This window comes from Strigops habroptila, chromosome 5, assembly GCF_004027225.2.
Source record: "Strigops habroptila isolate Jane chromosome 5, bStrHab1.2.pri, whole genome shotgun sequence".
Classification (NCBI taxonomy): Eukaryota; Metazoa; Chordata; class Aves; order Psittaciformes; family Psittacidae; genus Strigops; species Strigops habroptila.
In genome coordinates, this window is record NC_044281.2 from 8,992,867 (window position 1) to 9,018,497 (window position 25,631).

Genomic DNA, 25,631 nt, shown 5'->3' on the forward strand with positions numbered 1-25,631 from the left:
CCGATGGAAGATGACAGAGAGGTGTAAAGTATTATCATTTCATCTGTACTGCAAGATTAGTGGGTTGTGCTTCTAGGATTTTGTTCTAGTTTACATGACACTATTTTAGCAGTGTATGAAACAGCAGCCTAACAAACCTGTAGTGTAACTTACTGGAAAAACTCCCTCTTGGTACAGGGAAAATCAAAGAACCGAGCAGAAGCTAAAAGACTGCTGCAGAAGGAGTAAAACAAAATTTTGGTAATACACGTGTATTGGCTATAATTTTTCACACTGAAGTCCAGGGTACAGACAAGCCCAACAGATTAAAGACTTTGATTACACTAAAGCCTTCCTCATAGGAAGTAAATCAACAGTCAGGAATTGTACTCTAAACTCATGGTCATCTGCCCAGCAAAAGCTCTGCTAGTTAGCCATTATCTAGAGTGTTTTACGAGTTATCTTCAGGTAGTTGCCACTTTAGGAACACCCCTTGTTTCACTGTTGTAGTTGACACTACTTGCTCCATGGTTCATCTTATTATTCTAGGGATGTGAGAAAAAAGAGGATCAAGTTTCAAATCTGAAGTAGGGTCATTCAGATTTTTCTTGCCATCCTATTCAGCCTTTGGAGCAGAGGCTAAGGGTATTTTTCTGCAATGGCTGGGTGGAATTTTTAAGAATCGGCTCCCTCCTGGATTTCAAGATGCCAGACGCAGCCCGCAGATTGTATCAGGTAGAGGTCAACATCCACATACAGTGAAGACGACTTACATTAAAAGAGTCAGACTGATGCTCTTACATTTCTTTATAAATTACAAAATAAGCTTGAAATATCCATAATACAAAATAATTTTCTTGTATGCTAAGATTTCAGTATTGTCTAGCTTGACTGGAGAACTTAATGAAACTAAGGCATCACCAGCAAACTGAACAACCTGGAGGAATTTTTGGTCCTCTGGCTATATAAGACTTTTTATTTACATTTGGTTGTTAAGCTTAATTCCAATAATTAATTACCCCCTTGCAGAAAATATATTTTATTATATAATAATACCACCTGGCAGCAAACATGAGACTCTTAGAAATGCTTTAAATATAACCTCAACAGGAAGACTTCTACCTGGCAGCACCAGTGTCTTCATGGTTAAAAACACAGAAGAAACTGATCCATACAAAACCCACATTTTTAGCTCTCTTTTATATATCTCTGAAAGTAACAGGAAGGGAACAGAATTACTTGCCTCAGAACAGAAAGACAGTATCTGATACTTGGCTATTAAACCTTTTTACTGGTCAAGGAGACCCAGCAGAACAGAAACTAATTATTTCATGGTAATACAAGTCTTACAATAGCAGAAATGCACCCGACTGGCAAACCTCTTTAAATAAAAGCAGTAAGGACATTTGATACCTTGGGATAACCATTTTCCCAGCAGTGCCAGTGAGGAATCACAATCCTCTTTCCTAAAGTGAAGCTGCATTCACTGAGACATCTGATATGGGTGGTTGGTTTTTTTACAGCCTGTGTAGAATCCCCTTTTACTACACCATTGGCACTGCCTTCTTGGAGGAGTTCCTGAGGACTGCAGGGAGAACTAAATCAGGCCTCTAAAGGTTAACCTTCTGGTAGGAGTAAGATGCCAGGAGGGAATGATCACCCAGCTGGTCTGCAGCTGGTGACGTGAGGCTGGTAACCCGAGAGCCTGTTGCACAGCTTTTGTGCCTGGAGTTGCTGTGGGATCACAGGGAGCTGGATGGCTCTGTCCCTGCTAGTGCTATTATGCCAGAGCAGCTCAGCCCTCTCCTGAGTGCATGCCTTTCAGCTGTGTCTGAATTGGAAGTGCAACACCTATTTCCAAGTAACTTGCAGGGTGGCTTGTCCTATTCTGAACTGCTCTGCCTGGATTATTCAGGAATATCCAGGAACATGTGCTCCTGAACTGTCAGCCTTCAGCAAGCCCGAGAGCTGGGAAGCCCTAGGAAGCTTTCAATGCACTCCTTTATTTTGTTCCCTCCCACACTCTAACACAACACGGGGCAACACCACAGGCTGCAGTAAAATGGTTCCTACGAATATCTTATCACCATGAGTTAGGTGCTTTTTCTTTTTTTTTTTTTTTTTTCTGATTGTTTTAAAATATCCCAAACTCCAACTTGGTTTCAAACAGTACCTTCCCAGAGGTGCTCATCACAAAGGACCACCTGGAGTACCTGTTTGATATCACATACACTGGTGGCTTTCAGAACGAACAATTTCCATTGTTATCCCATCCGGACAGGAACGTTGATGCTATACATGGTCAGAAAATTGAAGTGGAACTGCAAAAGCTATGGTACAAAACCTCTTTGTGTTGCCAGTGGCACTTGAAATGTGCAGCATTGCCAGGTTTGATGTTCTGAAAGAACATTTTTTAATCTGCTGACCCTTTCTGGCCCAGGTGATGATTCTTAGGTCCTTTCCTGATGTTGTAAATAGCAGTGATAATGTGCAGCCTATGGACATCTGCAGCAACTGCTAAGTACTCATTAGTCACTGACACAAAGCTTTGCACATCAGAATCTATCTGGGTGCCACAGGGAGAAGGCAAGAAAGAAAAATGTGTCATACTCTGAAGTAAACAGCTTGATTCCCTATTAGTCTGCCGGAGGCTGAATTACTAATTTATGAAGCACTTTGCCACTGTAAGATTTGTTTAGTCCACTTAGGGTTTGTTTTTTCACTGTTAACACAGAGCTAAACAACTGAGACTGTGTCTACACGCTCTTCTACAGATATGAGCTTGCTCCATGCCCTGCGCCTGCCAGCTATAAGCCACATCACGAGCAGCATGGTGTTGTTTGCACAGCACGGAGGGTAGGGCTAATATTCCCACAGTTACTCATCCCAGCACCGCACCCCCTTTTTCCACCAGGTGTTGCAGAACGGCAGGCATGCCGTCCACCTAACAGGAATGCTGTGTCACACGTGGAGCACTGCCGGGAGTTCAGGGAAGAGGGGTGGTGACTTCCTTGGGCAGGGTGGGGGTCATCACATCTTCATCCAGCTCTGTGGCAGCGCAAACAAAAAGTAGCTTCTCTTCCTACGGTACAGACCTGTGGAAAGATTAGGGCTTTCCCATCTTTAACACAACCTATTAAGATCTGAGAAAGGTAGAAGTCCATATTGTTGAGATTACCAACAAAACTTCAGGAAAAAGCAGACGCTGCTACAGAAGGGGAAAAAAAAAAAACAACTCAACAAACCCGTACAAAAGAAACCCAAATCCCCATTACAAAAAATAAATCCAAACCAAATTAATTTTTCAAAGCCTCCTTCCTGGACATAAATCCCCTGTTTTTCCTTTCAAGGTCAGCATTAGCTGATGCAAGACCAACACTGAACTTCCAGCCCATTAGCCTCTGTGGAGCCAGCCTGCAGACAGGTGATGCGGTATGTCTACATACCTCCTCCAGGCACTGGAGAAGAGGTGAGAAGCAAAACCCTTTCTGGGGTAAAAAGCGTTAAAAGAGATCCTCCTCATCTCTGAGGGCATGTATTGCTCCCATGGGGGTGTCATGGGACAAACTCGAGGGCTAGCTCACAGGGCTTGCAAAAGGAGATTGCAGCTGCAAAGCCATTTGAAATGTTACCTCCCCTGGCTAACACCGCTAGGAAAGGGCTCACCTTGCTGGTATTTTAAGGGTTTCTGAGCCACTCCAGACAACTCCCTAGCGCTGACTGCCCTGTGCTGAGCCACGTTTGTGGGAAACTAGTGACTCAGCTCACTTGGGGGAAAGGCAGAGGTCTGTGCTGACAGCTGTGCCCCACTGGAACTGCATTCTTCCTCTGACTTGAAGCATTTGCCTCTCCTATCAGCCAACCAACCATGGGAGTGGGTCTAGTTTAAGGGATCACTCCACGTTTTTGTTGGGGTAAATCTTGTATCTATTTTCCCTATGTAAACAGGAGTTACTGAAGTGGTTTAGGCAACTGTGACTGGTGTCTTCATGAACACGGTGGGCCTTATCCTGGCACAGCTACAGCGGGAAAGTGCTAATCCCCCCATTTGCACTTGTTAAGCCTTTTAAGTAGAGATCAGTCTGATGAAGGAGCAAAGATATGAGGTCTGTTTTTCGCCATAGTACTTGCTAAAGACCCAAGTAACAGCCGTTGTGAGTTTAGTGGTCTTTAAGCCCACAAATCTTTGACATTTGTGCATAGTCATAGAATCACAGAATCGATTAGGTCGAAAGAGACCTTTAAGATCATTAAGTCCAACCACTACCCAGGACTGCCAAGCGCACCACTAAACTGTGTCACTAAGGGCAAACTGATCTCTTATGGCTGCCCCTCATGATCTCCACTTGCAGTCACCCCTCATCTGGCCCCCATAGTGACCCACACTGTAGAGCTGCCGCCCCTACCCCTAGTGGCCACCCCTTACACCCCATGGCTGCCCCTGCTCTCTTCTCATGATCTTCCCTCATGATCTCCCCCCATGACTGCCCCTCACCCCTCATGGCCACCCCTCACATCCCATGGCTGCCCCTGCTCTCCCCTCATGGCCACCCCTCCTTTCCCCTCAGGATCTTCCCTTATGGCCACCCTTCCCCTCCCCTCACGATCTCCCCTCTTGGCCATCCCTCGTCTCCCCTCCTGATCTTCCCTTACAGACACCCCTTGTCTCCCCTCACAACTTCCACTCATGGCCGCCCCTCCCCTCCCCTCATGTTGTCCTCTCATTGGCTGCCCCTCCTTTCCCCTCATGATCTCCTCTTATGGCCGTCCCTCCTTTCCCCTCATGGCTGCGCCTCATCTCCCCTCGCAGTCTCCTTTCATGGACACCCCTCGTTTCCCCTCACAACTTCCACTCATGGCTGCCCCTCCTCTCCCCTCATGATCTCCTCTCTTGGCCTCCCCTCCTTTCCCCTCCTTTCCCCTCCTGATCTTCCCTTGTGGCCACCCCACCTCTCCCCTTATGATCTCCCCTCACCCCTCATGGCAACCCCTCGTCTCCCCTCATGATCTTCCCTCATGGTCGCCCTTCTCTCCTTCTCCCTCCAACTGACGTCCCTGACATGTCCCCTGCGCTGTCCTTTGGATCTCTAACAGAAAAGATGAGGACGCCCTAACTCCCACGTTCTCCATCAGTATGGGACAAATTTAGATCCAAATTCCTTTGGTCCAAGCCCCGATTCACAGCTGAGCAGGGAAGCTGCCCTAGAATTGCCCCACATCAGGGATTTCATGTAAGTCACCCTAAACATCTGCTATGATGTGTTGTGCCCAAGAAGAAAAGGCTGTGTTAGTGCAGGACACGCATGTGGCTCCTCTGGAAAGAATGCTGCAAATTCAGAATGTTTACTTTGCATTTGCTTTTTCTTTCATTTTTAGTTGTTTTGGTTTTTCCCTTGTGGTACATTATGATGACCTGGTACTCAGTCACCTTACTCAGCTAACAGCTAGGTAGGTGGTAGAAAAAGCTGCCTGAAATCCTGGAGTCAGACATCCGGCAGCCCTTCCTGCTCCAGGCATCTGACTTCTGGCTGAAGTTCCTCTCAAGCCTGTGCGGCTTCCCCTGGAGTCATTCATATTTCCTTGGGGGAAATCTTGACCCCAGAGGCTGAACAGTGTGCTCAAGAGATGCTGAAAGAACCAAACCATTGTTTTCTAGGGTCTCCATAATGCCAGACTGGCTGCCACTGTGAAGCGGCATCAGAGAGCTGAAGATTCATCAACGTTAGAAACCAGCTGACCGAACCTGTAGCTTCATTTAGGAGCTTTTCAGACGTATGGTAATAGCCTGGTAAGGCTTGGTTAAAGGTGGTATTTGTGGGCCTCTGTACATTTTTAATCTCTGTGTTCAATAAAATATTAAACATCAGTTCTTGCTCACAGATGTCTTGTGGGAAGATCTTACTCTGGGACTCCTGCAGCACTGAATACTGAGCAACTGGCAGAGAAACGGCAGTCTGGACCAATGTCTTTGCTGCATTACAGCCAGAGGGTGAAATCCCAGACCTGCTGAGGTGCACGGGCCTTCTGCCAGATTTGCGACTGCGGAGAACTCTTTTAAAACTCAACCCTGGTTTTGCTTTAGACGGAAACATCCCTGTGAGTCTTAGCCTACAGACACTTGCATCCTGCACACAGAAGCAAAATGTTCTGCAGCAAGCAAATGAGCTTGGAAACAGATTTGATTTCATCAGTGGAACCCTTGCTGTAGACATCCACTGCAAGCTAAATTTGGCTTGTGTGGTCAGCACCAGGCAGCCTGGGCATGATGTATGGCAGAGAAGACGTCACACTCCCTGACACAAAGGTAGCCTGCCTGCCTGTTCGCAAGCATACTGAGTATGACTGCAAGATAGCTTGGTAGTCCACATCTGGCGTCCTGTGCACCTCTCCCAGCTCCTGTGTTACACTGACACTTGTCTTCCTGGACTTGAAACTATCTTACTGATGACACATGACTAGAAATGTGTTTTGGTGAAGCACTAGTATTTTCTGCTTTTGAGCTAACTGCCCTCATGACTTCCTTTCCATCCAAGACTTGCCTAAGGTATTATTTTTTATTCTTGCAAAATGAAGGATTCTCCTCAAATCTCCAATGAGATCTGCTCTATGATCCTCCTCCCTTTTTTCTCTCCTCCTGTTAAGGCAGAACTGAGACCTGTTGGGAGCTTTTCCATTGGGTTGCACTCCATAAAGCAGAGCAGTGTATGGCCTTTGGCTGTCCTGTCCCAGACGTTTTGGTACTCAGAGTCACATTTTGTTTTGGTAGCACCTGGAGTGATCCAGACCAGGGTCCTACTGTGCTTGCAGCTGAAAACACAGGGTACAAAACGATTCTTTCTCAAGGGCTATAAATAGATAAGGCAGACAAAAGGAAGAGAGAAAGGCAGAAAAACCCCATCTGTATAGAAAATTTTTGTTAGTTCTACAGCAATTGTTGCGCAGCCTTTGCCAGGGACACTGTTATTGCTGGAGTTTGGTTTGAACTCTTTCCCAAGTGACTAAATTAAAGCCATTCATGTACTGACATACAGTTGATCACTCAGAAGGTTTTAGCGTTACCAGATTAAATTTACAGAGCCAGTCAAGACAGAGGCCACTGAGGAACTCTGTCATCCCCCCATCTGCACCGACTGATTCGGCACAGATGTGGATTAAGCTCTTTGGGACTTTGCGCAAATTCTCCCGTAGCTCATGTCGCCTTCCTTTCAGGTTCCTGCGAGCAGCACGTTTTATTCCAAGCACTGAGTTGTACCCAGCAGCGCTGCTCCACTGCCTACAGATAAGCATTGCACAACATTTGCTGGCCCAAAGCTCCAATGTGGCAGAACGTGGCCAAGAATTTCACAACTGCTGTCATCTACGGATTTCTGCTTACAGAAATGGAAGGTGAAAGCCCAACTGGCTAAGTCTGGCTCTGCAAAGGAGAAGCAAAGTGCACATACACTGCTCTGCTACCTTTCCTAAGGGGGAAAGCTGAATTTGTAATTCATTTGCCTGTCTTTGGGCTGTTCTGTGGCAGGGAGCCATTTCCTCAAGACCTTCCAGCCAAGGACACCACAAGGCTACAGGAGCATGTTGTTGGTCCACCATCTTATCGTCTTTCCCCTTGGAGAAGCTGCCCTCCCTTCATGGTTGACCCAGCCTGTAGCCAAGATCAGATAATGCCTCCCCAGGAAGCTCCTGTTAAGAGTTCAGGGTGCTTTGGTAGTGTTTTCAGTTCAACAGGACTTTAGCTCACTGTTTTACACAGAAAACTCCTGCATAACCCTGAGCTTTCCCTACATCCATACAACATTTGGTGCCGGTACCATCAGGGTGTGATGCAGCCCTGCAAAGCCCTGAGGTACCACACAGCACCACTTTCCTCCTGCTCCTCCCTTCAGCCCCTGCAACGGTCATTTCTGCTTGGTGGAGACCCAAATCGGACTTCCCCTGAATAAAAACAAAACCGCCCCTAGCTGACACCCCAACGGACGCAACCTCTTCCTAAATGCGTATTTTTCTTTCAGCGAATGAGGCCGCCGAGAAGTCTCTATAAGACCGCGTTACAACCAGGACTTAAAATGGCGCGGTGAGACGGCGAGCCGCTAACGGCCCTGTGCCTCACGGCCCGCGCTCGGGGCACTACTGGGCTGTTTCCCGGAGGAAATAAAATCAGCGAGTGAACGAGTGAGCCGAACCAGGGCTGCTAGCGAGGGCGGCTCACCCCAGCCGCGGCCCCGCCCGGCTCTGCTCGCCTCAGCGGCCACCGCACCGCTCGCCTCAGCGCCCCGACAAAAACAAGATGGCCGCGGCGCGGCCCAATCAGCGTGCGGCTCTAGCTCGCGCCCGCCTCTTGCCCAGTCCCGGCGCTCCGCGTACCCTGGACGGTTCCATTCTGCACCGTCATTCCTTCCTCCCCCCACCCGGCGCCCGGGGTGGTCCCGCCCGGTTGCTATAAATGGGAGCGCCGCGCACATGTGCTCCTCAGTGCCGGCGGGAGCGGGAGGTTGGGTGGGAGCTGCGTCGGTGGTGTCGGTCCGGACAGGGAGCGGTGGGGTTCGGGCGTGCCCGCACAGTCACCGCGCAGCCCCTCGGTGCTCGTGTCCCCGTCCCCTGTGAGGGTTGCCGGTACCCCCCCTGGCCGGCTTTGCGCTGCTGCCGCTGTTCCCCCGCGGGATGCGGGCTCGGCCCGCCCCGTCAGCCCTGCCCCCCGTGCCGGCCGCATTATGAGCGCGGCGAGCGATACATATTTCCTTATAAAAGACATAAAACCCGGACTGAAAAACTTAAATGTCATCTTTATTGTGCTGGAGATCGGTAAGTGGCGTCCGGCACGCCCCACCCCCGGGCCGCCCATGCGTGTCACCCGGGGGACGAGGGGGGGGGCTGGCGGGGCCGGGCCGTGCTTTGTGCCGTGCCCCCCCTCCCCGGCTCCCCTGATCCGCCGTTCTCCCCGCAGGGCGAGTCACCAAGACGAAGGACGGGCACGAGGTGAGGTCCTGCAAAGTGGCGGACAAGACGGGCAGCATCACCATCTCCGTGTGGGACGAGATCGGCGGCCTCATCCAGCCGGGGGACATCATCCGCCTGACCAAAGGGTGCGTACGGGGCCGGGCCCGCCGCCCCGCAGCCCGGCCGGGCGCTGCCTTGCGCTCCGCTCCGGGGCACGCCGGGTCGGGGAGTCCTTTGTCACCGAGGCGGAGGTGCGGGGTTCTGAGCAGCTCGGCCGCCTCTTGAGAGGTGCGGATGACAGAGCTGAACCCCCCTTCTGGACCGGCTCCCTGTTACCCAGGTGGCACCCTGAGATCCCACCACCTTTTCCACCCTAGAACATGCCTGGCTTGAGCATACAGTCAGTAGATGGCTAGGAGGGGCTTGTATTTATAATGAGGAGGTGGTGTTTAATTGGAAACTTGGTTTGGCTTTAAAAAAAGCTCTCAGGGAAAATATTTCTTTTGGGGTGTGTGAGGGGGTGAATGCAACAGTCAGTCCTAGTCTGTAAATCAAGCAGGGCGGTCAAAAGCATGTTTTTATTTTCACAGCCAATTCTTTACTTTAGCAGTCAGCTCCTTAATGGAAGAAGGGGATGATTAATGTCTCTCGTGCAAAAAAGTTGCTTTTCATTGCAGTGGGTTTAACAGAAATGACAGGCACAGGAGAACCTTTTCAGTTTTGCTGTAAAAATTCATGTTAGGGCTACATTGTAGAGCATATTAGTTTGGTTAGGTTAACTTATCCCAGAGCTGGTTTAATTGAAAAAAAAAATAATCTCAAAACCAAAACCTTATGTTGTGAGAAAGCATACTAGATTCAGCTTGAAAATCCTTTGCCATGTCACTTAAATTGTAAGTAGCAAAGTGTTAAGTCACTTTGAGTTAAGTTACACTTAGAAATGCATTACATTGATCCTTTGGCCTACAGCACTCCAGGAGATGGTGGAGCTACGCAATGTGTAAGGTCTTCTTAATTTGTTTTTGTGAAAAAGTAGGTAAAAGGTTACTCAGTGGAGCTGCGAACTGAGCTGCTCTTAAGTTGTTTATCTGAGTGTAATTCTTGGTTTTGACATGAAATCGGATAACCCTTGCCACCAAAACTACAGCTGCTTCCTCCTATGCTAATGCCCTTTTACATGAGAGGGCCTGACTCCTCAGCAGAGGTGGTTCTGGGGAAGCCTGCTTACGTGGAGAGCACGTGGCGTGCTGGGGTGCTGTGGGTGGAACTAAACTGGAGCTTGGGCCAGCACATAGCCCTGTGTGTAGATGACATTGAAACAAACTAATAATGACACTGTTCAGCAGTGTCACTGTGCTCTGTGGCTGGCTTGCTGTAGCTGCTCTAATGTTTCAGTGCAACAAATGAGAGGGTTGTTGCACCCCTTCCTGTTGAAAAGTGAGTTTGGCTTGTGTGAATTAAATTCGTGAGCTGACATCACTGTTCCTGGTGGGTGGCTAAGTCATACCTTCATTTACATGAATTGCATGCTCACTTAGGACTACATAGTGAGTGAAATTGCAGAAGCTCAGAAAAATGCCCTCATGCTGCCATGCAGGGTTCTCCAAACACGATTTTATACTTAAATAGGACTGAGTATGTGACGTTGCCATTGCATGGCAGGTAAGTTTCAGCTCTGTAGGCTAATCTGACTTTACAAGATGCACACTATTACAAGTAAAAAAGCTTAGTTAGGCCCCACATGTAAATATGTCTTTTTCTGCTGAATTTTAAGCTATAGATGCATTCTTCTGCAAAAGCAGACACTGTGGCTGATTTTTGTCATTGGCTGGTTGGCTACCCATTTACAGGTAGCTGTTACAGTTAAGATTCCTAAATTTGAAGTTATTTCTGGAGTTTAGTGCTTTATAGTCAGCTCTTTCTGAGACAAAAACAAATGCTTGCATATGTGGAATAACTTTGTGTTGGAGGTTATCAGTCCCATGATGTGCTGGATCTTGTCCCAGTAAATGTATGTTTGACTTAGTTGGTAGCTCTCTTCCCTTGTGTTCTGTCACAAGACTGTCCAACTAGCTGGTTATTAAAGGTTAAGCATAAAGGGAATCTTTAAAGTGAAAGGTAGCTTTATGAAGAGCATTAATCCTGCTTCTGGATGGAAAACTCCTGAGAATAGGCACTGTGTCTGTAAATACTATGCTTTACTGCTCATGCTGAAGTACAGAGAAGGTTATCATTGGATTGGCAGTGCAGTCCTGTTCAGCTGGCCTGACTCCTCCCTGGTGCCTCTGAGGCTCTGCGTGCAGCTGGACGGCTCCCATTCTCAGCAGATAAAGCAAAGGGCAAGAGGAAGGTTGGTTATCTATGTTCCAGAGATAGACCTGGAGCATAAGGAAGTGGTGCCTTGTCCAGATTATCCGTGACTTCTGAGAGTGCAGTTGCTAGGGCTCCGTATTCCTTTGCTAGGAGACATCCATGTTCCTGTTAACTCCCTTGCCTTGCTCCTGGGTTTCTGGTCTGTATTTTCATTATTTTCTTCCTATACATGATGCCCCTCACTGAAAGGAACAATTATGCGGGAAGTTTTGCATCACTTAAATCCCAGTGCTTGAAGTCAAGTGTCACTATAAAGACTGGAGTGCACTCACACTGTCTTGTAAGTGAATGTTTCTGCCATCAAAAAATGATTTCCTTGCATTTCTATACCTCAGTTGGAACATGATGGTCAAACTTGCACCTTAAAAAACCCCAACATATATATCTGGTAAGGACCTATACTGAAAAAGTAAGCACTTTCTATTATATTCATTCTGTAGCAGTATCTATATTCTCCAGTGAACAAAGGTAATTCTTTCTGGCTCCTACTGAAAGTAGAACTGAGTTATCACTGAATGGTAACACAGATACTGCTATACTGCTTTTGGCAAAATGCCTTTCCTCTGCAGGACCAGTCATAAGGATTGCTCCAGCCAAGGAAAGAGCATCCAAGCTCATAATTGGCTGCTTTCTTGGAATTGCCAAAGGAACCAGTCACCTGAGCTTCTAGTAGCTTTTGCTATAAATAAAATACGGGGATCCATCAACTTCTAGCTCAGTGGAGTCCCTGGGAAATTTTTTATCCATTCATGCTGATATGTAATACTTATTAACTCATGGAAGACAGCATGCCTCCACTTCCTTCATCAGTGGTATTTCTCATTCACTAAGACTGCTTTGCTTCTCTTTTCTTTGGCCAGGTATGCATCTCTGTGGAAAGGATGCCTGACGCTTTACACAGGACGAGGAGGGGAGCTGCATAAAATTGGGGAGTAAGTATTGTGTGTTCATACTTGTGGTGTTATGTCCACGTAGTAGAGCATCATGGTAAGTACAAGACACGGTGGTTCTTAATACATGGTCATGAATAGGTACAGCGCAGGCAACCGTGGTGTAAGTTTCCACGTGGCAATGAGCTCTGACCCTCTTTGAATTCTAGGTAGGTTGAGGAAAATCAGCCTCCATCACTGACACAGGTCTGATTTTTACCTAGAGGGAGGAGGTGTATAAATGACAAGAGACTTAATCTGCATTGCTTACCTAGGCCTCAGCTTGATTAACCACTTTATTTTTGTGGAAGGCTTGTGTGTGTGTATCATGCTTGAGAGACAGGCAGTGCAAAGTAGGAAGACAGAGGTAACTCCCGTGAATCATATCTAAACAGAAGCAAGGTTCATTAAAGCTGCTTTAAACTGCCCACAAACTGAGGTGGTGGCTCCTCCCGATAAAGAACAAGCATGATTAACACACTTGACAAACAACAGGAAAAAATAGCAACAGTTTTCTAACCCGAAGAGTGCTACTGTAGTTGCACAAAGAGTCGTGGAAGGGAAGTGGGGCTTGTCACCAGGGAAGTGGGGCTCTGGGGTGGCCACATCTCTTGGATGGTTCAGAAATGCCCCGTATTCGACTGGATTTTGTAAGTGATGACCTGTAGATTTCCTTTGGTGTAAAGGAATCCTCTCAGAAGTGTCACCCAGTTGGCTTGCTCTCCATCAGGCTGGAGAGAGGTGAGTCCTTATCTGGGTTGTGCCTCCCAGCAGGAGGTGGGTGCTCTGCTTCTGCTTAACCACTCCAAGCTGTGTAATGATCCAAATCTTTCTTCCCCTCTGCTGTAATTTCTATGTGATGAGTTGGTGGTGGGCCTGTTCCTTCATAGTCCCCTTGGGTGGAAAAGGATGCTTTCATTCCCTGTTTTGGATTCCTCTGTGCTATTATGTTAATGGGGCACTCCATCATGTGGGATTGTGTGGGAGCATTTAAGTTTTCCCTGGAGGTCTAATGGAGTCACAATCTGGGAGCAGGCTGGGTGACTCTGTCTCAGGTGACCTTGTGAGTGGGTGCTGGCCAAGACTGTGCAGCTGGAAGAGAGGTGGATGGAGCCCTTTCATCACCTTTTGTTTTCTTTAGGCCATTTTACCTCCTAGATAACTGTGTACTTGCCTCTGCTTGACTGAAACGCCCTCACCAGGAAGATGTGGCAGCTTCACCACAAGCCTATAAAGAGATCAAAGAGCCTTTTAGTACCTATGAATTCTTGCTGAATGGTGGGGTCTGGGTTAGTTACTTCTAGGTGGTGGGAGATGTTAAGAACATTTGAGTTGCAGAGTTGAGAACTCTGTTAAAGGACTGTTTTAGAACTTCCTCATAATCCTAATTTCTCCCCAGGTTCTGCATGGTATATTCAGAAGTGCCAAACTTCAGCGAGCCCAACTCGGAACACATTGGGCAGAACAAACTGGTATGTTAAACTTATTTGAGGCTTCTGGCATAAAGTGCTATTTGTTCTGAGTATTTCATACTAGGCTGTGATCAGATGTGACTTTTCTGGAAAAAATGGACTTGAATGATATATAGGTAAAAATGAGCGATAATTAGAATAGCAGATAAATTCCATATGGAGCCACTACAAGAACACAGGGAAAATGCATCTCTTTTCTGTAAAAATGTGAAATTTCTCTGATCCATGTCTTTTTTTTCTTTTCTCTGAAGGCACAGGGTGAACAGAATAATAGTTCTGCATCAAGTAATATGGGTTCATGTACTTTTGGGCCATTGGGTAAGTTTTTTCATTTTGTGGAAGTGAAAGGATGAGAAACACTTAATAAAAAGCAATTTATCTTGCTAAGGGTTCTCCACTCTGGGGCAAAAGTGTACTGTGCTCTAAAAAGTCTCTTAGACTGGGTTCTGAACCTGCAAGCACATAAGCATGAACATTTAATGAATAATGGTTTCAGGATTTCTTCCCTAGAAGAGGAAGAGATCAGAATATTCAGGGTGCCTTTATCATGTAAAGGGACTTGACTGATCCTAAATTGTTTTGATGCTTTCAAAGAGTTTTTGCAGTACTTGAAATTTTGGGGTTTTTTTAAACCACCTGAGACCTTAGCTTTAAAAATTACTTTAATCTTGCCAGTCACTATGGCTTTCCTGCCATCTTAGCTCCCCAGAGCAGAAGTGGTGGTAATCTGAATTCCAGTATTTGACCTGGCTGGATTATTTTGTGATGTATTTAAACATTGAAGCTTAAATAAGAAAATGCTTCAAGGAACTTGAGTAGCTGTAAGCTGAGAGGGAACCTTATGTCCAGACTCAGTACGTGGAGCTGTATAGCTAGACATTGCTGGTGACAACAAGAAGGTCTTGCTGTTGGGTGACAACAAACTGATTCCTTAACTTGCCGTTAAAAACAAGCTTTTTCTGTTCCCTTGAACATAAATTATTCTGAGCAAAGGGAGGCAGTGCTTTCAGGCTAGTCTTGGTGCCAGGGGGAGGTGAGGAGTAGTCTTTCAGCCCAATTAATGTGTAGGTACTTTCTTGCTGCCCCTGCTTTGGGTGGTGGACAGCTGTTTTCACTGGTCCTGAGCATATCTTCTGAAACTTCTGGTGGTTTATTCCTGCTTCATGTGTGGTCTTTAAATGCAATGATTTCCTTTCGTCTCTTCCTTCTCTCCCCGTGCTTCCTGTCATCATTCTCCCTTTTCAGCTCTGTCCCTCTTCTTACCAGCAAAACATGAGCAGTGATGCTTATAAGGCTTAAGTTCATGAGAACTTGGTGCTAGCTGAGTTGCTTCTGTGGCTGGACTTCGCAAGGCAGCTTTCTATGTTTGTGTTCCTGGTAGTGGGGAATGGCACAAGGAGCTTTGCTTTTCTTTTGCTGATTTCTACTTGACTTCTGCTGCCCTGCTGTCTCTCTGGAGCATCTTGGTGTGTGAGCTACAAGCCAATGCATGTTTCTGAAAGCACCAGTCTAGTTTCACGAGACTCCAGTCTCTCTTGGGCAAAGAACTGGCATGCAACTCTGACCTTTCTTGCTTCAGTTGAGAGTGGAGGTAGGGGTGGAGGGGAGGTAGTTTGGGAGGGTGAAAAAGGTACGCTCTAGTTTGGGGTCTTGCAGTACCAGAGGGGCTTTTTCTTCTGGTGCTCGGGGTTTGCTGGTTGCCACAAACTCCATGCATTCACTGTTGCTAAACTTATGTAAGGGAGCAGTGATTTCAGTCTGTGGAACTCCTGATAACCTTTTTTCTGTCTTTTTAGGAAATGGTTTACAAACTGGACCTGAATCAAGTGGATTTCCATTTACATATAATCACGGCCACTCTTATGCAGGTAGTGGGAGAGGCAATGGACGAGGACCTGTAAATCCACCACCAGCTAATAGTGTTCAGCCTTTTCTCCCTGTCGGTAATGGGAGGGACCCACGCAGAGCCTTTAAAAGATGACTATGCCAAATGTGGTTGTACAGCTTGCTTAAACTCTACACTCTACTTGAACACTTATTGCACTTTTATTTATAGTTAACTGTGAACCAGTTTGTCCTTTATTGTTGTTTTTTTTACCTTTTGGTCTATGGAGCAAACTCGATGTGATCTATTTCTTATTTTGCTTAAGGAAGCACAGTGAAGTCTTCCCCATGCATTAAGGGGGAAGGGGGAGAAGGTGAATTTAAGAAAGTAAGGGTAACAGCTTGAAAAGTCGCAATTGAAATTGGTACTTTTTGCTAAATGGAAGAAAATTTCAGTTACATGTATGTATTTTTCTGTTTCTGTTGGTCAGCCATATAGCCTTAAAAGGTCTATGTCCTGTGCGTGCATATGTTGACTTCCATTAGGGTTGATGGGAGTTCTTTGTATTGAAAGAGAAATGAAGGGAAACGAGCAAAGATGCTCTAGTGAATTAGATGTCCTTGGAATGAATACAGCTTGTAAAGGCAGTAAGTGTAAGGAAATGGTGGTGCCAGCACCCAGTCTCCTGAATCGGAGAATGGGTAACTCGGCCGAAAGTTGAAGACATGGTGAGTGTTTTGAAGCTTGACTTCTGATTCCAAGGTGTATACTACTTAAAGATTCTCCATTAACACCATCATCACTGTCAAGGAAAGTGACAGTGATTTTTGCATAGAAGCTTGGTTATTCATTCTTGCTTTGCATGAAATAGCAGGAGAGTAGGATCTGAATTCAGACAGTATTGGGGGAATATGCTGTTTGTAGCCACTCCTTGTGTAAAACCCTAAGGCTATATTGTAGGAGTCTGAATTTCCAGGAAAGAACTGTTATCAAATGCTGCATTACCCATCTCTTCAATGAGGCTGCCTTCTCCTTCCTTCATTTGCTTTTCCAAATTAATTATGTATTGGATGAAGCTGTATGTCTGGATTGCAGAGGTACTGGCCAAGCACTCAGCTGCACTTCTGATGCTGTTAAGCTGCTAGGCTTTCCTTCATATGTTTTTGTATGAAATATGAATTATCCCTTAGAGAACCCCACTACCACCATCTCCTTGGGGGGAAATAGCTGTGGTTTTATTTCTGAGATCACAAATGCCTTGACTCTAGAAAAGAGTCCAGTGCCATATTTCAGATCAGGTTAAAAAAACGACTTGGAAGCTGAGGTGTCATACTGGATTCATCTGTTTAATTCTTCTTATAGCTGACCTCTCAAATAAAAAATTGCACTAACCATTTCAAAAACAAATCTAACTTTCCTTTCTGTCAAGCCATAAAGACTTCATGACAAAAGGCTATTTCTGAATTGTGAGTTGTCTCCCTGGTTGGTCATGTTGATTGAATCTGCTACTCTCTCACATACGTTTACAAGTTATTTCCATTTGATACTTGTGCTTTTGGTACTCTATTGTGATTACTTGTTGAAAATTGCTTCTAATTGGCAGAAGTTCCTTGTTTAGTCTGAATTACTGAACTTTCTTCTAAATGCAAGCAGCAGCAACAATGAACGTCTGAAGGGAAGTTTAGGAGAGACCTGTGTGCTCAGACACTCGAGGGCTGTTTGCCTCTGGTCTGGCAAAGTGTTATCCTGATACCTGCTTCCAGGTGGAACTAGTGAAACTTGTCTTGGATGCAAGAGGGTGGCATGCCTCATGAGATCGCCCATGGGTGCTGTTATGGAAGAACAGTGCTAACTGGTGAATGAGAAAGCACATAGTGACTTCTGGAGAAATGGTGTAAGGAGGTGATGTGTAACTCAGGGATTCTGGATTGCTTACTTATTTAAATAAGTCATGTATGGTCTGGATGCATGGACAGCCTCTTATGGAAGTGTTGCAGTAAGACATCTGATAGGCTTGTGACAAGGAAGCCAAGAGGACTTCAAACCTGTGAAGTATGCACAACATGTTCCAGAGGTAGATGAGATGTAAGTATGGTGTGGGAGCTGTGCTTTCCAGTAGTAGCTGTAAAGGTAGCAAGTGATGGTATGGTGGGCACTTCATACTCACACGGGTATCTCCACCATGGATCTCGATCCTGGTGGTCTTCTCTACAGCATAAAGAAGGTTGATATAGGAGGGAAGCCTGTGTTGGTGTGTGCTGAGGTGCCTGATGTTTGTAGGTCTGTGCATTTGAGCTTTTATTAAGCTAATAAATGGAATACTTGTTCATAAATTCCAAATAAAAAGTGGGATCATTACTGCTGATAAGTGGCATAAGATTAAAAGCTTTCTGCCAAGTGGATGATTGATTTGCAGTTGGGAGGAAAAAGGCAAGAGGCTGGTCTTCATGTTCTCAAGGTTAGTAGCATTCCTGCCTCCCTGTTTCCTATGTGAAAATATTTCAGTCTATTAATAAATTTTTACTTCTTTGCAGGGGAAATCTGTGCCCTGAAAAGTCGCATGGACTTAAAGTAAATACAATAATAGTAATTTTTCAAGGTCTTCTGATCTTCCAGTGAACCTAAGACAAAGTTGTTTCCCTCAGAGGTATCAGTCTCAAGATAGTTCTCGGCTTGCAGAGGAATCTGGGAGCCTGCCTTACATCTGTTTGGATCATACCACCTTGCTCTGCAGAGACACACATTCCAATATGTAAACAAGCAGTTGTCATGAACTGCTCTTGACACCATAAGACAGTTCATAAGTGCCCAGTGGTTAGGTCATTAGAGTCTTGCCAAGACATTAAAAGTAAGACTGCAGTTAGGGTAGTTTCACTGTAGATAATAGAGTGCCAAAGGCAAAAAGTAACGCTGGCAGGTGTGCACATGTCCAGACAAACAGTAGAATGCTGAAGTGCAGCTCAGTAGTCCCTATACACTTAAGTCACAAGGCACCCAGCTTTCATCACCTCACAACAGCTCCTCATCTTGCCACCCTAACAAAAGGACTGGTGGCAGACTATAGCAGTATGGCAGTGGAGAGATTTTGCTGTTTGCTGCAGTTTTCCATGTGTTCCTCCATCTTTCACCTTGATCCCAAAAGTGGAAAAGCAGTCCTGTACCATGAAATACTGCCCTAATCTTGGATGTGTGGTATAGTCATACCTTCTGTGTCCGCAATGAAAAGGGGAAGGTGCTGGACCAAGACATGATATATCTGCCTCCACAACTCATTTAATTAGCTTTGGCCTTGAGACTGGCAGGTTGCAGCCCTGTGCACTCCAATAATGCTGTTCTTCAGCATCACACGAATTCCAGTAAGGGTATCTGCAGCTAGCACTGCTTGTGGAAAGCTGCTCCAGGAGGTATGAAGCCTCTTTTCTACATGAGTGCAGTCTGTACGGATGATGCCCTTAGCAGCATTGCAGGGATGTCATCTGTGTTCTGTTAGCACATGCATGTCTCTGGACACGGGAGCATTTAGTAGACAAATTGCTGTTCCCTGTAGCCCATTGGGGTGTTTTGTTTTTCATAGCTGTTAATGCTTGTGTTCTGCTAAGGACCTGGCTGTGCTATGGCCATCCTCTGCAGCTCGTGTCTGTACCCTGAGAACAAAGGATACTTTCCTCTTCTACATGGCAGTTTACATCAGCAGCTCCCCAAGTGCTTTGTTAGGAATCAGTAAAACCATGGGGGTTTGGGTGGTTTCCTGAGCTGCTTTATGGCCCTTGCGGCCTCAGCTGCCAGGTTGTCCCCCTGCTTCTCTCAAATGTCCATAGACTTCCCATTTCACACATGCTTTTTATTTTTAACCCTTGAGCTAAGCAATTACTTGTGCTGCTGAGTGCAGTCTCTGGCAGTGCTTTCACAGAGGATCCCGGGAGGTGCCTTGCTTTTTCCCTGCAGCTCTTGCTAGCGCTAGCTCTTGAGCTAGAATTGGCTGATGGCGAGAGGTTTCCCTCAGTCCAGCACTGGTGCATGTTGCTGAGAAGGTGACAGGGCTGTGACTCCTGTCCCAGGTCTGATGAGGCTCCATCACTGGTTGCAGCAGAGCTGTGTAGTGCTGTGTCTGAGCCCAACATTCCCTGTGCAAAGAGATGCTGTGGGGCGAGCCTGTCCCTTGCTGCTGGGGGGCACAGGGGACCCTTGGGCTGGCTGCCATGCTTGGGGTGGCCTGGAGCACCCCATAGGGGTAGGATGGGTTCTCCAGCCCCTCTGTGCTACAGGTGGAGCGAGGGGCATAGTGGTGGGCTGAGGCTGCTGCAGGGCTGCTGAGGGAGCTGCAGCGTTTGGCTGTTTGCAGGGGCTTCTATCTGAGGGTGGTCTGGGTGCGGTGTTTGCCGGGTACAGAGAGGCTCCACCTGCCTCAGTGGCTTGCCTGGTGCTTCAGCCCTGCTGGTAATGCTCTGTGTCCCCAGTGCCTGCTCTGTTTTGTGGAGGAGGGAAGGTGGTTGCTTAGGTCCACGGAAACACCCAGACCTTACAGGGCTGTGTGCCTGGCTGATTTAACAGCCGCTGTGCTGGCGTGCTTTTGTTTGCATCTGCATGATTAGGGAGATTGGAGCTGGCTGAAGGGGGGGACATGGCTTCAATTAAAACAAACAAACACCAAAACGGGCAATTGCCTGAAAACCGAGATGGAAGTTTTTAGCAAAGCCCCTCAGGAATTCATTTGAGATGTGCTTTCTGACTTCAGCCTTAATCATGCTGCTAATTCCTTTATTCTTGATTCCGGAGAACTGGAAGTTGTTACAGCTCTTTATAAGGATTATGATTTTTAATTTATTCTGTGATGGACGTCTGTGTGTGTATATAAAGTGTATAAACATACACAGTTTCTTGTTGGAAGAACTTAATCCTAAACAAACTCTGGATTAAACTACAGAAGATGGAGTTCAAAGAGATTAGGAAAAAAAAAGTTTGGAAGTGACTAGAGGCAACTCTTAAAAACTTCATTTATCTGTTTAATTTCTCCAAATTGCTGATGTTTTTTCTTAGGAAGAAAGCAATGCAGTTATAAAAGCTTCATCTAAAATTGCCCTCCCACATCCCCAGCTGATAAAGACTATCCAGACTTATATGTTTCCTGCTCAGCAAGATTAGGGAAGGAGAAAAACATCAGGATTTAGCTTAGAAATGAAAATTCTTGTGCTGTAGATGTGCCTTCAGAGCTAAATGCTTCCTTACTATACGAGCTTAAATGGGATGGCGCCTGCTCTGCAGGCCTCACTGCTGCGTGTTAGATAAACTGGCATAAAAAGCCACGACCAATGTGTAGATTTCTCTTCCTAAATCAAGAAACGTTCAAGAATATGTATTAGAATCATGGAATAGTTAGGGTTGGAAAGGACCTTAAGATCACCTAGTTCCAGCTCTGCTGCCATGGGCAGGGGCACCTCACACTAGACCTTGTCACCCAAGACTCCGTCCAGCCTGGCCTTGAATACTGCCAGGGATGGAGCATTTACCACTTTGGGCAACCTGTTCCAGTGCCTTACCACCCTCACAGTAAAGAGCTTCTTCATTATATCTAACCTGAACTTCCCCTGTTTAAGTTTAAGCCCATTACCCCTTGTACTATTGCTACAGTCCCCAATGAAGAGTCCCTCCCCAGCATCCTTATAGGCCCCCTTCAGATACTGGAAGGCTGCTCTGAGGTCTCCATGCAGCTTCTCTTCTCCAGGCTGAACAGCCCCAGCTCTCCCAGCCTGTCTTCATACGGGAGGTGCTCCAGCCTTCTTATCATCCTCGTGGCCTTCCTCTCACATTCTTTATAGCTAGGTATTTGGGTTTGTTCTTTTCCCAGAGGTGGCAAGTACTGCAGTTCTGTGCCCAAAACTGCAAGTGACGTGTCAGCCAGGGAGAGCCTGCTGGTGCAACCAGGAGAGGCTGCTGCTTCCCTGGATCCTGCCTGCTGGTGCTGCTTCAAGGAGTGCTTTTTGCTATGGCTGCACAGCTTGGGCTCTTGTGCTGCTGGTTCCTGGTGCAGGGTCTGTGGGCACCTGTACGGCCCCATAGCAGGCAGGGCAAGGCTGCCCCTTACACTGTAGTGCCAGTTACTGGTGCCTCTGAACACATGGGTCGAAAGCTGTGGCTCTGGATATGTCAATGCTGCCAGGCACAGCATTCCAGTGGTGTAAAACCTGCTTGTGATGGTGAAACTTGCCTTTATTTTTTGCCAAAGAAGAGGGAAAAATACATCCTACCGGGTGGGTAGTGCAGCCATTGGCAACTGACCTGTTAGACCTCATGCTTCTGCTGTGTCCCGCTGTCCATTCCCACTAGGGCAGGGATGGGGAGATACCTCAAAACAGGATAACTGGAGGATGCTGGGACAAGGTCTCCAGCAGAAGGGCTGGGGGCGGGGTGGGCTTGGGCTGGTGGCTTCTGGTACCTGTGTTATGGGTGAATTTTATAATGGTTTGACAACTACCTGTCAGGAGTGGCTTGGGGAGGGCTGGGGAGAGTTGATTCTAGTGCGGGACAAGCATGAAGATGCATTAAATGATCTGCTGTAGCTGTTTCCACCTTATTTTCTATGATTTATGCATTAGCTTAATTTTGTAATTTCCTTCTTCCTAGGTTGATTAATACTAAATTTAATTTTCTGTAATCAACTTGAGCATGCAACTTGGAGAGACGAGGTTTAGGCTGATTGCGATAAAAATCTACCTATCCAGCCTAGCTTGAATAAAGCAAAGCTATTTTTATCTTTAAATTATGCAATATTTTCATGGAGCTCTGCAGCCCACTTATATTTAACCTTTGAGTGGAGTGCTCTATTTTTTCAGATCACCTAATGCAAACTTTGCGAATGGGTTTTTTAATTAAGAGAAACCCACCTGCATGCCATCAACCAAATTATTAGCGAGGCAGAGAAGGATAACCAATAGTGCTGTCAGACTTGGGCTGAATATGAAAAATGCTTAAATGCCAAGAGCAGAAGTTGTCAAGAAATAACTTTAAACACCAAGTGCTGGAGGAACAAATTAATGTGACTTATTTTACTTTTAGAAATGGTGAGTCGAGGCCTGATGCAGATAGACATTTCTATGGGCAGCAGCAGCACTTGGCCATGCAATAGGACTGACAATATCAACACAACCTTCTCTTAAAAGAAAAAAGTCTAATTCAGTTTTAAAAAGCCCTAGGTAGGGAGAGAAAGAGACCTTGATCTAGTCTCTACTATTTGTAAGACTCCAGTGAGCTGTCGTTGTGCTGTTGCTTATCAGAACTGTTTGTGATGTGATTTGAGATGGCCTTGAAGCAAGAAAACCCTGTATGGAAGGTACTCTTGAAAGCCTTTCCCTGGTACATGCAATCTAGCTTCATTTTGGCTGTGCTTTACTGATGGCAGGGCCCATTGCTGAGGACAGTGAGTCTAAATGTTCTTGCTGAGCTAATTTTCTCCACTGGAGCAGGGAATCAGAGGTAATTTCTAGAGGAAATGGGACCCAAAACGTTCAGTAAGTTAATATCATGAAGCCAATAAGAAGGATGTGTCAACTTGGGAGAATGGCTGCAATAAGCTTCCCATAGCTTTTTTAGCAAAGTGGATTTGCAGAAGCTTTCTCTGCAACTTCATCAGTGTTGTGGCTGAAGGCTTGAGTTACAAAAACCTGGCTCTTTCTAGTAGATGCAAATGGCTGGGAGCCACATTTGAAAAAAGAGGTGCGTTGATAATGGCTGTTCTATTGGATGTCTGGTGACGGTCAAACAAAAACTGGCAGTAGATCTGTAATTACCTTGTGTTTTTGTGCATGCGCATGGGGGGTATGAGCACATAGCTCTTTCTATGGCTGTGGCTGCTTTGATGTCCAAAGCTGGATGTCCAAACTTCTAACCACAGGTTGCTGCTTCAGTCCAGGCGTTGAGGTGGCCCCCTAGGAATTCACTTCAGGGATTCAGGTGACATGTGCAGCAATTTGGGTGATGCGTGTACCCTGTGATCAGAAGTAATAGCCTGACCCTGGCTGTCAGAAGGGTGCTCTGTCAGTGATGCGCGGGAGGAGGTCTCCCTAGGGCTGTATTTTTAGGTACTGCAGGTGTTTTCCTCCAAAAATGTTTGGTTCATTCTGGCCCAGGATGTGTGCAATTTGGGTTTCATTTGGTTTTATTTCTTGTTTCAGGTAAGCTTGAAAGATCCCTGCTGTGCAGCTTTGTGTTTTCTCTGACTGCCCTCTCTTTTACCTGTCCTGAGGAGATCCTCGCTAGCAGCCTGCTGTCCTGCCAAGCCTTCCCCTACCTCTTGCTCATCTTGCCATGTGATTACTTGCGCTGCTGCTTATGCCAACACTCAACTTCTTTAATATCATTCTGATTTGTCTCTAACATGTTATTACTCATTGGGTGTCTGACAGGTCTGCCTCATTATTTCTGGTTGTTCCAGCTCATTTCTGTACTACTGAAGTAATTTGCAGGCCTGCCCAATTAGAAGCCCCTGTTTCCCTCCCCAGGTAGGTGTGACATTGTGTGTCCTCCAGGATAACAGCAGTCCTCCTGAAATCCCATTGAGTGAATCCACTGAGGCTGGAAGGAGGCATTTCATGCATCATCCTAACAAGTTGTTTACTAAACTCCCTGTGCGCTGGGCTTCAAATTCAGCCTTTCAAAAGACTTTGATAAAAAAGAAAGGATCAGGTTTTTTTTTCCCCCTGACTGCTGCAAATGAAAAAGCTTTTCACTTGGGAGTCGTGGGTCGTATTTATGGAAATGGGGAGAGCACTTGCAATATTTATAGCAGTTACAGAAGCGCTCGAATCTATCTTTTATTGATATGTATTTACATGCCCACAAAACTCTTATTGCGCAGTAGCTGGGAGAACTTTATTTAGATTTAGTATTTTGAAGTAATTTTTTAGTGCTTCTTATTATCCTTGGAGTGCGAGATTCAATATTTCAAGTAGGACTGTCACCAAACAGCCGGAGGTTCTTAAAAGATTTTTATTTTACACAAAGATAAATGTTGAAGCCACATTTTTCAGAAGCACCATCTGTTTCGTGTTGACCTTAATTTTCTGGATGAGTGCTTTTCTTCAAACATTTTAAGTCTTGTCTACATTTCATTTGGCTGGGAGTGTTTAGGTTATTTGTTGAACAGGAAATCGGATATTCAAAACGCAAACACACCATTACGTTGCAAATTATTCCCTTTGTATAGTTTAGCAAATTGCTTTGTAAATACTCTGCAGACTTGCTGGGGTAGCTCTGCATCTCTGACATCTGGCAGGTTGGCCCTCTGTGGAGCTGGATTGCTTTTGGATGTCACCGTCATGCCTTGCACTGGGAGATGGGGCGCAGAGCACTGAGTGAGCATTGTGGAGTAGCCTTATAATGGGTAGTTTCTGGGGACAAGGGTAGGATAAGGGTTTGCTGGTTGGCTTCGTGGCCTTGGAAGGGTTTGCTGTTCAGGCTGCCTAAGCAACAATACCTGATTTTGTGAAAAGGGACTCACTAGAATAGTCTACATACGCAATGGTCCCACAGAGCAATAGCTCCCTTTCTTCCTTACAATTCTTGCTCCCATGTCCTGAGCTGAAATAGACTGATAGATGATTTTTTGCCTTCCTTTGCTCCCAGCCTTGCTTTGTGGCTTGTCGAAACTTGTGTGGCTCCAGCGGTTCAGCTGTTTGTTACCCTGCCACCTCCATGGTGGCACAGACCCTGCCTGTGTCTTTCCTGCCCCATATCAGCTTTACAGGCTTGGCTCCTTGCCCCATCCTAAGCTTGTGCCTTGTCAGCCCCATACAAGCTTCTCGGCAGTGCCTGTCACTGTCCCTATCAGAGGGCTGCAGCTAAGACCTGTATAGGTATATGTTAGTTGTTCTCTATTGGTATGTGGTGGATCTGGGCTAATGCTGGCCTGCAGCTATTTTAGTGACAAAATGTACTCTTGACAGGAACAGGAGCAATTTGGATTGCAAGTAGGACTGTAATCCTGCTGTTCCTTTTCTTTTTGTAAAGTAGTAGCTCCTTTTGTCCCTGCAAAGTTTGTAGCCTAATGCAGGAAGGATATTGAGACTTTTCTTTCCCCTCAGGATATAGATTTGGGAATAGAACTAATGATGTGGTAGAAAAAGT

The 25,631-nt window shown here is 46.1% G+C and overlaps 1 protein-coding gene across 1 annotated transcript; it reads left to right on the forward strand.

The window, feature by feature from the left end:
• Positions 1 to 8,470: 8,470 nt before the first annotated feature.
• NABP1 (nucleic acid binding protein 1) lies at positions 8,471 to 17,870 on the forward strand. The gene is made up of 6 exons (XM_030488931.1): positions 8,471 to 8,778; positions 8,921 to 9,059; positions 12,147 to 12,218; positions 13,615 to 13,687; positions 13,939 to 14,005; positions 15,484 to 17,870. Exons 1-6 carry the CDS (start codon positions 8,688 to 8,690, stop codon positions 15,666 to 15,668), a joined length of 627 nt encoding a protein of 208 aa, XP_030344791.1. The 5' UTR covers positions 8,471 to 8,687; the 3' UTR covers positions 15,669 to 17,870.
• The last annotated feature ends 7,761 nt before the right edge of the window (positions 17,871 to 25,631 follow it).

Excerpts from the sequence above, each read along its gene's own strand:
- NABP1 (XM_030488931.1), top strand. The coding sequence starts at position 8,688 with ATGAGCGCGGCGAGCGATACATATTTCCTTATAAAAGACATAAAACCC. Across the intron at positions 9,060-12,146 it reads ATCATCCGCCTGACCAAAGG|GTATGCATCTCTGTGGAAAG; the intron begins GTGCGTACGGGG and ends TTCTTTGGCCAG. Across the intron at positions 13,688-13,938 it reads ACATTGGGCAGAACAAACTG|GCACAGGGTGAACAGAATAA; the intron begins GTATGTTAAACT and ends TTTTCTCTGAAG.